The sequence below is a fragment of the Pezoporus flaviventris genome, unplaced genomic scaffold, assembly GCF_033815535.1.
Source record: "Pezoporus flaviventris isolate CSIRO_AGI_PZ_B2104156 unplaced genomic scaffold, CSIRO_AGI_Pfla_v1 ptg000015l, whole genome shotgun sequence".
Lineage (NCBI taxonomy): Eukaryota > Metazoa > Chordata > Aves > Psittaciformes > Psittacidae > Pezoporus > Pezoporus flaviventris.
Genome location: NW_026892563.1, coordinates 8,269,272 through 8,281,939, shown reverse-complemented (window position 1 = coordinate 8,281,939; position 12,668 = coordinate 8,269,272). Strand labels below are relative to the sequence as shown.

At 41.8% G+C, this 12,668-nt stretch overlaps 1 protein-coding gene across 14 annotated transcripts in view; it reads left to right on the top strand.

Annotated features, from left to right (window-relative positions):
- DMD (dystrophin) overlaps window positions 1–12,668 on the top strand; it is a 1,205,254-nt gene that overhangs the window by 172,538 nt on the left and 1,020,048 nt on the right. Inside the window, exon 1 of one of the 14 annotated variants that reach the window (XM_061453341.1) lies at window positions 11,104–11,414. The exons of the other annotated variants lie outside the window; for them this stretch is intronic. Coding sequence (XP_061309325.1) covers window positions 11,372–11,414 — 43 coding nt within the window. The 5' untranslated portion in view covers window positions 11,104–11,371. Of the gene's footprint in view, window positions 1–11,103; window positions 11,415–12,668 lie in introns of those variants that run through there. 14 annotated transcript variants of the gene reach the window in all.

Below are 12,668 nucleotides of genomic sequence, written 5' to 3'. Positions count from 1 at the left end.
GTTAGATTTACTAATTAAACATTGCTGTAAGAACATATGCTAGCAGATCGTCGGTGTTATTCATCTAATCACGTTAAAATATTATGAGCACTCTGAATATTAAATGTGTAATCTTCTTAATCTTATAATGCTGAGGATCCTATATGTTTGAATTTACCTGAGACTGAACTAATTTCTTTTGGGCCTAACAGATAATTTGGGTTTTAGATGTGTAATTCTAACCCTGCCAGAATACAGGAGAGGCGAACATCAACGTGATTAAATTTAGGGAGGAATTTCCGATCAATCCAGATTCTGTCAGAGGACAAGAATCTTGAGCCCTTTTTAAAAAATTATTCATATTTTTACAGAGCCAATTACCTCTTTTTAGTGGGAAAAAAATTCCTAGTGATGCTATTAGCAAGAATTTATAGGCACTTATTTGTAAGGCAGTCTCATGCTGGCTTTGTGCCCTCCTGATCAACACTGTCCAGTTTGGCAAGGAATTGGTTTGCAGTATTAGTGATATCCAGTATGTTTTTTGGTTTAAGTAAAATTTTCTTTGGTTTTATTTTCTGTGGGTTTACTTTTACATTCCCTTAACACATTTTTGTGTTTAGTGTCCTATTTTTTAATCATAGTTCACTTGCAGCAGTATCATTTTGCCATCATCTTGACATTTGTAACGTCAGTTCTGCAGATCTGAATTAACTTCAGTTTGCCATTTTGATGTACTAACCTGCATATAGACCTGCACAGAAATAATTTAACATTCATCCTAGTGTGTGCAGTAATGTCTCGTTAGACTTGAACTAACAGAATTTTATCATCATAATTTGCTCTCATAATAACCCGTTATTCACAGATTTAATGTGATGGTCTTTTGCCACTGTGACTAAGGTTTGGAGGAATTGTCATCCAGGGGGACTTTAAGTGAAAGCAATGTAATTAAAACACAGACCCTTAATAGTCCTGTACTTTAAGTTTGACACGTATCTTAAACAACATTTAATCATGCTGGCGTTTAGCACTTGTTTAGCTTGTAACTATTTTCTATGTGGGAAAGAAAAACCCTGGAGTTGAACAATGAGTGACTGGCAAAATTGCTAGTAGAATTTAGTCTTGGGATTGAGCATATACACCTGTGTCTATTGGACAGCTCTCTTTTCACAGAACAATTAATTTTGTTTATGAGATGAATATAAACTGTATGTGACAGGTTGTATTAACCAGTCTGTAATTTTGGTTCAGAGAGTTACAGAAATAAGGAGGTGAAAGGCATTAGAGTTTTTCTACTGCAAAGTACAAAGATAGAGATGAATCAAATACATTTTGTTACCCTTGGCAGAATTTGTTAAACTTTTCCTTTCAAGCTTCCACTTACAAGGGATTGACAACCTCTGTATCTATATGTTTTCATATACTTAAGTAACTTGGTACTCTCACAATGTTCTCCTAATATGAAATCTAAGTTGACTTTACCCAAATAATGCTCCTCTCCTTGGCATACGTGAAAAGTAATACAGCATTGTCATCTATAGATGTAGAAAGGCAGCAGCTATGTACTCCTTTGCCTTTCCTTCCCAGACTAAACATGCAATGTTCCCTCAGTCTGTCTTTACAAAGGAAACTGCCTGGTTAGATATTTGTGATGCTTAACTGCTCTCCGTTTATCTGTGGCATGAAGTGTTGTGTCAAACCTGGACACAGCTGAAACATTGACAGGAGCAGAGCAAAGCTGTGAGGTGACTGTGATCCTGAGTAGGCAGCTGGCACTTGAGCTGTGTTTCTCTGAAGGAATCTCTGTTTATGTTAGCAGCTAACACAGGTCCTATGTAAAATGACCTTGAGTTGACATTGGCAGAGCTGATGCAGCTGATTCACCTGCAGACCTAGGTGAATTCTCTGTCTAGTTAGTACATATGGATTGTTGACTCTGATTTATAATTACCTCTTAGTTCCCTATTGATATTCTTTGCAATCAGCCTGGAATTTTTCCTCTGCTCCTTAGGTATGGTATTTGCTTTTGTTTTTTAAATACCTACTTGTCTTCTGAACAAAATTTGTTTTTGTTTGCAGTTGTTTGTTTTTAACCATAGGAACTTATTTTCTTAGTAATGACATATAGGCACCTAAGTATTGTTTTCAAACATCTTCCAATTATCATTCACATTTTGGTTTAAATTCTTTCTCCTTACCGTTGAGGGTTTATAATTGTTTTCAACTTTGTGAAATTGAGGCCTCTTAAATGATGTATAGATATGCACATAACCATCGCCAGCACTCAGTTGTGCGCACACTTGATCTGTCAGTGACTTACAGGCGTGTTAGTGTGCATGTATACATGAAAATTGGTTAGCCTTTCACTATTTACATGTGATGCAAATAATTATTATTTGTTGCATTTAAGCAACTACTCATTGTTGGGTCCAGGCTCCGTTCCTCTGTAATGTTGATGATACTGAATGCAGGTTGCCGTTGGGAGAGTTGCAGTGGCTTTCAGAAGTGGGTAAATCTGACATGTTTTGGACCCACCCTGAGAACATAACTGCACCAAAGGGCTTTACTTTGAACACGGGGACCTCCTGCAATGTGCTGTGTCTTACTACTGGTCTGTGTGCCCATATTTTCTTCTTGTAGATGTTGAGAAGTTGGGGAGAGACAGTCTGATTTAAGCCTTTCATGGTCTGGACACTTAACCAAGAGTGTGCCAAGAAAAGAGAAAGCTAGTGCCAGACACCCACTCTCCTGCCAAGGGCAGGTTGGGGCAGGAGCCTATTTTAGATACTCAGACACTCTCCAGAGAGGCATACTCTCAGTAGGTTACGTGGGATGCTTATGGTCATTGGACTGAGTTACATGCCTGAATCTAGAGAAAAGGAATTATTAGTTAATAAGATTCTCTCTTCTGGTCATATAAGCCTCTCTAGAGACATTAAGAACAGATTTTTTTATAGGAAAAAATGAATAATTCTAATTCCTCTTTATTACTTGGTCTCCTACCATGTATATATCAGTAATTAAAATCTTTCTCATCTCTTCTTTGTATCCTTAATATTAGTTTTTATATAATTTGCTATTATTTCTTACAGTTTCCTTTTGATGGCTCAATATATCTTCTGAGTAGTCTGGTCAAGCTGACTCTGGTTAATACTGATTTCATTTCTGTTGTGGTAAAACTTTCTGAAAGTTGGAGAATTGGCAGGGTTTGAGAATAAAGATCTGCAAAACACCAACACTATGTATATGGGAAATGGAGGCAGCAAATACTGTCCTGCTAAATCTGATTGGGACCTTGTGCCTAAGACAGCTCCCCTAGGTAGAAAGGATCGTTTGTTCTTTAGGCTGAAGCTTTCCAGAAAGGATAGTGATCCCTGCTTGCTTTCCGAGTGGTACATGTTGTGTCGAGCTAGTAAGAAGTGAATCCAGCCCCTCTTTGTTCTAATGATCTCCAAAAAAGAGTAACCCCTATTTTAAGGTGACTATGGCATGAAGGAGATAGCATGCTTGGAGAGACCACAAGCACAGTAATAAACCACTATTCTGGTTCATACGCCAGAGCATGTTTTCAAACAGAAGTGTTTCATGATACAGGAATTCATGGAATGGAAACTAGATTGTTTTTAACAGCCCCCAGCATATGAGAGGGCTTTGCCTTGATCATTATGTAATCTGTTAATTTTCAGTCTAAAAACTTGTATCTTCCACACTTTTTATTCTTGGTTTGCAGATCAAATAAGCATAGAGAAGACAAACCAAACACAACCCAAAACAAACACAACCTTGCAACCTGTACTAAAACTCCCTACACTGTATTCCTTTTGGAAGTAAAAATAGGCTAAGAAACAAAAGAACAAAGGAAAGTTCTTCAGTGGCTTATATTGGGAAGATGTACCTTTTTCCTTTTGTTTTTCCTCTGTTGCTGAGACACAACTGGTTTGGTTTTGGTTTTCATAACAGGAAGTGAATAATAAAAAGACTCAAAGCGGGGGCCACCAGGGCAAACCCCCACGCTGTGTATTAGTGCTTAAAAGATTCCCATCCCAGTTCTCCCTTCACATCAGTCCCATAGTCCCTAGAGCTCAGCTCTTCTTCCTGCACAGATAGATGTGATAGACTTGCAAATACTGGCAAGAGCACAAAGACATCTTGTTATGAGCCTAATGGCTATACTGAACAACAGGCTTGGATTGCCTTTATTTTTTTTTAGGTCAGTGTTGGCAGGGGGCTAAAAACAGGGTGGAACAAAGGTTGAAATGTTTTCCGAAATTATAATCAAAACATCATCTGTTTTAGGTTTATGTTGTAAGTGCTGTGACTGATGTTGAGTTGTATTGGCAAACAACATGTGCCACTGGGATGTTTAAAAGTCATAAGAGGTTTGTAAATCAGTTCTGTGTGGCATGCTACCTATTTGTTATTTTCTTGTTTTATCTGTTAACAGAAAAAGAGATGCTGTATGTGTTAGACAATATAAAGGGCAATATGGTGTGCTTGCTTTTGTTGGGGGTTTGTTAGTTGCTTATATCAGAGTAAATTACAGTGAGGTGGAAGATCTATTACTCTGTGGAGGCTGTTAACATGAAGTTCTCATTTATGTATGTTGAATTGGGGATCCTTCCTCCCATATAAATTATTCTGGCTCTGTAATATTTATTTTCTATGTCAAAATAATAATTTTCCAATTGCATCTTCTCCTCCCTCTCCTGCCCCCTGCCTTCCCCTGCCAGAGAAGGGCAGAGGAGTCCTAAATTTCAGTGTAGCCTTTTGATATGGTACAGGAGAGGAAGATTTAGAGACCTGAGAACTTGGTTCCCATGGCCAGCCTAAGGTTTGACCATTATCTTCAAGTCCTAACCTCCCTCTGATTTAGCTCGCTGACACAATAAACTTGGCTGCCAAATTTGGTTGTTGAAATCCATTTCTTTCCTAAGGTCATGCTGGTATATGCTGAGCCCAGTATCCTAAATGGTCCCTGAACAGGCAGTTTATTGTTGGGCCTTGTTTTCTGATAGCTACTGGCCTCTTTGTCACTTTCTCCGGCTCTGCATTCCTGTCACGCTCATACCATTAGAAAGGAGATATTTTCAATTTTATCAATACTTGCGTTTTGAAAGGACTTCTCAAGCAGGAAAACAAACAGCCTCTGTATAAAGTGTTTGTTAATGGGTGGCTAAAAATCAGCCTAACCATTACTCTGAAGAAGTCAGTTTTCTTTTGTTTAACCCATTACTGATTGTAAAAAAGGAAGGCAACATTAAGAGTTGCCAGCAATCATTTTAAAAAATTAAAAGTTTTCCACATTTTCCAGCTTCTCTGTGACCTTGAAGCTTGTTCCTTTTCCCTCTTGTACCACAGGCATAGTAGTCTCAGAGCACTGAGCAGTGATGCTGCAGGTCAGAACCTGCTACTTGCAGTTTCATGAAAGAAGAGTGAGGCAGGTGGCCTCTGACTACCTGCATTTATTGAGTGTGCTTTAATAACTTGACACAGGTCTACAGTGAGGCTATGACTTGCTCTCTGTTTTTGAAGAGAGCCAGAGCTTTTAAGGCTGGTTCAGGTAAAAAAAAAAACTATGAACAAGCAAACCTGGTATGTCAAAATGCTTAACCTGTTCTAGGTTGTACATGCAATATAGATGTACACCATGCTGGCCAATAAGGACTGACAAATGCATATAAAACCTCTTTTCAGTAGAGTTGATGTTTCTCAGTGTTAACCAATTACAGCATTCATAGCTGCTGGAAATAGTATTTAATTTTAAGAGCCTCTAAATTTTCTTTACACTGCCCAAAAACAAACAAACAAAAAAAACCACCCAAAAACAAACAAGGAAAAAACCCAAAACCCAACAAACCCACAAAACCAAAACAACAACAAAAAATACAACACAAAAACCACAAAGAATCAAAAATCAACCAAAAACCACAGTAGATTTCAACACTCACTTTTATTGTTTATCCCTGCAGCCCAAATCTTGACTCTTTTCCCACTGACTGCAGAAGCATCAATAGGAGGAAGGGAAAATGTTTCTAAGGTGAAGGTTTCTGTTCTCCTGTGAATAGATGAGGGGCTCTCTTGAGACACAGGGGTGGTGAACTATCACAGCAAGGGTGGTGAACTATCACATTTCCAAGAGGAAAGGAAGAAAACCTGGGTTTCCTGCATCTGGGTAATTAAGTTGTAAGCAATTGCAAACATTACCACTAGACAATTATTTAAGCCATGATTTAGAAGAAACCATTGAGTAGCACTGCATTTCTTGCAGAACCTGATCTGAGTATTCTCCGATGGTCTCAAAGACATTGTCAGAGATGATGAATAATACACATGAGTTTTGTGGATTATGACTGTAGTTAGGTGTAAAACAGACTGTAGAATTCTGTTGAGATGAAGGCCCTCTGATCATACTCAGAAAGAGGGATTTAGGAACCTGGAAAGATTTGAAGAAAAAGTTTGTCACCTTGAAATGAATAGGAGCCAGGAAGTTCACAGTTCTAGCATTAGACACCTACCTTCAAGATAACTTTTACTTGTAGTCTATAAGTACATTACTGAGCCTCAGTTATTGACAGCATGTGCTATCAAGGGTGACATTAGGTATTTTAAAACAGGACTTTTGCACAATAAGCAGTTTGTTTCCTGAGTTTGCTCAGTCTCCTTCTCCCTCAAATAATCAAAATGCTGCTGCTGTCGCAGTGTGCAGTGCTCTGCTTCAGATTATTTTCTACATCAGTTCATGACTTGCAGTTCCTGTGGGCTGCAAATTAATCCTTAGGAGTCTCTGGAATGTACTGTACATCCAGGCTCTCCAGTGTATTAATTTGACTATTGATGTAGAAAATGCCAGTGGCTTTAAGGTTATATTTTGCACTTCATTTTCGTGTTTATTTTTCTGTATAATCCAGGAATTTACTTATAAATTTTTAATCACCATGAATCGACACTTGAACCTTTAAAACTGAAAAATAACTTTTTTCTTTCTTTTTAAGGGAAAGATTTTTTAAAACTCATGAACAGCTTAAAAGTGTTTTTTTCAAATGACTTTCAAATGTAACCATGAATTAATAACAGGATTCTTTATGGCCTATCTTGAAAGGCCAGATATATAGAATCATAGAATCATAGAATAGTTAGGGTTGGAAAGGACCTTAAGATCATCAAGTTCCAACCCCCCTGCCATGGGCAGGGACACCTCACACTAAACCATGTCACCCAAGGCCTTCTCCAACCTGGCCTTGAACACCACCTGGGGTGGAGCATTCACAGCTTCCCTGGGCAACACATTCCAGTGCCTCACCACTCTCATGGTAAAGAACTTTCTCCTTCTATCCAATCTAAACTTCCCCTGTTTCAGTTTTAATCCGTTACCCCTTGTCCTATCACTACAGTCCATAATGAAGATTCCCTCCCTAGCATCTCTATAGGACCGAAAGGCTGCTCGGAGGTCTCCACGCATCCTTCTCTTCTCCAGGCTGAACAGCCCCAACTTCCTCAGCCTGTCTTCATACGGGAGGTGCTCCAGTCCCCTGATCATCCTTGTGGCCCTTCTCTGGACTTGTTCCAACATTTCCATGTACTTTTTATGTTGAGGACACCATAACTGCACACAATACTCCAGGTGAGGTCTCACAAGAGCAGAGTAGAGGGGCAGGATCACCTCCTTCGACCTGCTGGTCACGCTCCTTTTGATGCAGCCCAGGATACAGTTGGCTTTCTGGGCTGTGAGCGCACACTGAAGCCGGCTCATGTTCATTTTCTTATCGACCAGCACCCCCAAGTCCTTCTTCACAGGGCTGCTCTGAATCTCTTCTCTGCCCAACCTGTAGCTGTGCCTGGGATTGCTCTGACTCAGGTGCAGGACCTTGCACTTGTCATGGTTAAACTTCATGAGGTTGGCATCAGCCCACCTCACAAGCGTGTCAAGGTCCCTCTGGATGGCATTCCTTCCCTCCAGCGTATCAACCGAACCACACAGCTTGGTGTCATCGGCAAACTTGCTGAGGGTGCACTCAATCCCACTGTTCATGTCACCAAGAAAGACATTAAACAAGACCGGTCCCAGCACTGATCCCTGAGGGATGCCACTTGTTACTGGTCTCCAGCTGGACGTTGAGCCATTGACCACAACTATTTTCATGCGGCCATCCAGCCAGTTCTTTATCCACCCAGTGGTCCATCCATCAAATTGATGCCTCTCCAATTTAGAGACAAGGATGTTGTGTCGAACGCTTTATACAAGTCCAGGTAGATGACATCAACTGCTCTACCCCTGTCCATCAGCTCTGTTGCCCCATCATAGAAGGCCCCTAGATTGGTCAGGCAGGATTTCCCCTTAGTGAAGCCGTGCTGGCTGTCACCAACCACCTTGTTGATTTTCATCTGCCTCAGCATGCCTTCCAGGAGAATCTGCTCCAAGATTTTGCCAGGCACAGAGGTGAGACTGACTGGTCTGTAAATCCCCACATCATCCATTTTCCCCTTCTTGAAAATGGGGGTTATATTTCCCTTTCTCCAGTCGTTGGGAACTTCACCTGACTGCCATGATTTTTCAAATATGATGGCCAGTGGCTTAGCAACTTCATTTGCCAGCTCCTTCAGGATCCGTGGATGGATTTCATCAGGACCTATGGACTTGTGCATGTTCAGATTTTTAAGATGGTCTCGAACCAGATCCTCTCCTACAGCGGGCCCAAGGTCTTCATTCTCACAGTCCCTGCGTCTGCCTTCCAAGACTTTGGTGGTGTGGTCAGGGCCTTTGCCAGTGAAGACCAAGGCAAAGAAGTCATTCAGAACCTCTGTTTTCTCCAAATCCTGTGTAGCCAGTTCTCCTGAGAGCTTCCTGAGGGGGCCTACATTCTCCCTAGTCTGTTCCATATTTGCTGTGTACCTGTAGAATCCCTTCCTGTTGCTCTTAATATCCCTAACCAAGTTTAATTCTAACTGGACCTTGGCTTTCCTAATCTGGTCCCCAGCTTCTCAGACAACATCCCTGTACTCTTCCCATGCCACCTGTCCTTGCTTCCACTTATTATAAGCCTCTTTTTTTCATTTGAATTTTCCTCAGCAGCTCCTTATCCATCAAAGGAGGTCTCCTGGCCCTCCTGCTGCACTTCCTTCTAGTTGGGATGCAACACTCCTGAGCTTGTAGCAGGTGATCCTTGAATATCAACCAACAGTCTTGGGCCCCCCTGCCCTCTAGGGCTGTATCCCATGGAACCTTCCTAAGCAGGTTCCTGAAGAGGCCAAAGTCTGCTCTTCTGAAGCCCAGAGCACTGAGCTTGCTGCACGCTCTTCTCCCTGTCCTGAGGATCTCAAATTTGACCATCTCATGATCGCTACATCCAAGGCTGCCCTGGAGCATCACATTTCCAACCAGCCCTTTCCTGTTGGTGAGCACAAGGTCAAGCATGGCACCTCTCCTTGTTGGCTCCTCTATTACTTGCAGAAGGAAGTTGTCTTCCACACAGTCGAGGAACCTCCTGGATTGCTTGTGCTGGGCCGTACCGTCCTTCCAACAGATGTCAGGGTGGTTGAAGTCACCCATGAGAAGAAGGGCCTGTGAGCGTGAGGCTTTTCCTACCTGTGTATAGAGTGCTTCATCCGCAGGTTCTCCTTGATCAGGCAGTCTGTAACAGATCCCCACAGTAATGTCTCCCATTGCTGTTCTCCCTTTAACCCTGACCCACAAACTCTCTGTTAACTGCTCACCTGTCCCCAGACAGAGTTCCATACTCTTCAGCCTATCCCTAACATAAATAGAAACTCCCCCTCCCCTGCCAGGCCTCTCTTTTCTAAAGAGCCTGTAACCTTCCATTCCAACACTCCAGTCATAGGAGCCATCCCACCATGTTTCTGTGATGCCTATTATATCATACCCCCTTAGACGTGCACACATCTCTAATTCCTCTTGCTTGTTCCCCATGCTATGGGTGTTTGTATAGAGGCATCTGAGCCGAGCTCCAACTGAAGCCGGCTCATTGGCTGGAGCAGCTGGGATATCTCTACATTGCTCCGAGCATTTATTATAGGTGCTGGCAACTGACTGGGTGTGTTGGGATGGAATGATGCCCCCCTTCCCCAACACATCTAGTTTAAAGCATCCTTGACCAGTCTGGCAAGCCTCCTACCAAAACCGCTCATCCACTTAGACCAGCTCCACCGGCCCCTACTAGACCTGGCCTACAAACTTGTGTCCCGTGTTCAAGACACCCAAATCCCTGACTATGACACCATATTCTGTACAAAGTATATATTAGAGAAAGAAGCCTTATAAAATCTGTGTTTTAGGTGGAGGATGTCACAGTCCCTTTCTCTGGTATTGTGAGGATGCCTGCTTTTCCTTCCAATATAAAAAGGCCTGGGACTGAATGCAGGGGGAGAGCATGAGCCTGTGTCCCACCTGTCTGGGACAATCAGGTTTTGGGATTTGGGAGTGAAGGGATGTTCTCTTTAGAGAAGAGGCAGTGGCAGGCAACTTGTGTACAGTCCTGCCTCTGTTTCTTCTGTAGGGTGTTTCTGGGCTGTGAATAGCAGCCGTACCACGTGCTTTTGTTGGGAGTGGAAAGGTCAATTGTAAGTCAATAGCTTGCTTTTTTTTTTTTTCTTTTTCTTTTCCCCAAGCAGCTACTGACTCACCACAACCTGTGTTGGTATTTACACATTTAGTTTGGTAACAGCACTGTTTGGGGGTTTGATGGTTTTTTTGCCCTGCTTGGGAAAGAGGTTGCAATCCAGAAAATCTCATCTGGGAGAGAATGGTTGAAGACAGGAGGGTTACTGCATCTCTCCCAGAAATGGAGGATCCTGTCTGGGGATGGACTGGGGATCATTTGCGGGGGAGAGGCCAAATCTGTTCCATATGGCTCTCAGGAGAGCTGTGCAAAGGGAGCAGTAAATGCTTTCACCCTGCTCTGTAGCACTAACTGTTCCTTGGGAAGCTGTAAGACATAATTTAAATCCATTGCACATGCCACCCTGAAAGCAGAACCTTATATGTCGAGTGCATGGGCTGTCCTATTATGGGAAATCAACTTTGTTTTGAGGGAAGCAGAGAGCGTTGCTTCTGCGCAGGTCCTGGAATTTGAAACATTTAGGGGCCTCCAAAGAGCACTGGCATTAGTTACCATGCCGGCTGGGTGGAAGTGAGGATCTGTGTCTCTCCCTGCCTGGGACACAGACCCTGCCATCAGCCAGCCAGAAGCTCCATCCCACTGGGGTGCTTTTTGTGCTCTTCTCTGCATTGCTACTGGAGCTTGTGCTGGGACGCATCTGTCGTTACGCAGGGACAAGCCTAATTCAGCAAAAGCTATTGGAGCAGCAAAGTTGGAATATACTTTGCCAAGAAATATTTTGCTGTTGTCTTTTTCCTCTTTTTTTGTGAAGAGATTTCATGTCTGCTCACATGCTTTGGTATGAGGAAGTAGAAGATGATTGTAAGTATGAACAGACTGGCATAATTTATCACAATATTCACTTTGACAGAACAGTGTAGTGCTATGCAGACCACTAACAGCATGCATTTTTAAATGTTTACTTTCCAGCTCTAAAGAAAGAGAGCAGTAGGGGAGGAAAATAAAGAGTTGTTTTTTTGCTTGTTTGTTTTTGTCTCCATTAAGGGGGTAATATCCTGGATATTATGTGTAAAAGGTGTGCTCCAGAAACAGTACCCAGATCTCCTTTCAATAAAGCTAAGCCATTTCTTCCTGAGGCTCACCATTTGTTAAAGCATGGGGTTAAAAAAAAGACTTGAGAAGACAGACCCATACATTTGGGGAAAAAAACCCAAACAACAAAAAAAACAACAAAACCCCAACAACTGTCATTTGCCTAATAACTGGGCAACACATCAAAGGATTAATCAGTTTCTTTGAACTTTAATGACATATGTAGTTTCACTGCCTAATATAACTTCTGGAGTAAGAGAGCTCTTCTTCCCTGGCCGCTGAACTGTCTGGTAACAAGCAAATGAGGGGGTGTCAGTTTTGCTCCAAGTAAGCAGCAGCTGAGCTATCCCATGTGCTTCTCATAAAAGAACAGGCATGTTTTCCAGACTTGCGCTTGTTTGTTACTTTAAAGCTGTCCTTTCTGTGCAGTAAGAAAAACAGAGGATGCCAAGAGTAAGAGACAGCCAAGAATGAAAGAATGACAGAGAGTTTTAAAATCCATCCACCATGCTCTCAGATGATCTTTCTTCTTCCTCCCCACTCAGACTCCCAAAACAGATTGTACTGGAATAAAAATGTGTCAGTATTGTCCAGACTTAATCTGTGGTCCCCACCCCCTGTTGTATGTAATATTTTGGCTCTTCCACTTTCGGCTTAGTCCTGTGTCTTTATAATAATAGAATTTCTGTTTTTCTCTGTTTTTCTGATTACAAAAGTCAGGGTCATACATACACACCATCATTTTCCCTAATAAAAATAATGTACTGTAGGGTCACTAACTTCTGTTGAAGATTCCTGAAAAGACTGGTTTTGTTGTAATTGACAGGAAAGAAGCTTAAACCGGACAGTTTCAGGGAACAGGTGTGGTCTTATGCCACAGTTTGCTTTCACTTCTTTCAAGAGGAACTGAATTGTGTTTTCTTGTTCAGTCGATAAAACTTTTATCAGCTATAAATTTTCCAGACAGTTTTGTACCACTAGGAAAGGTCTTCATAGGACCCTTTACCTACTGGACGTAGTCTG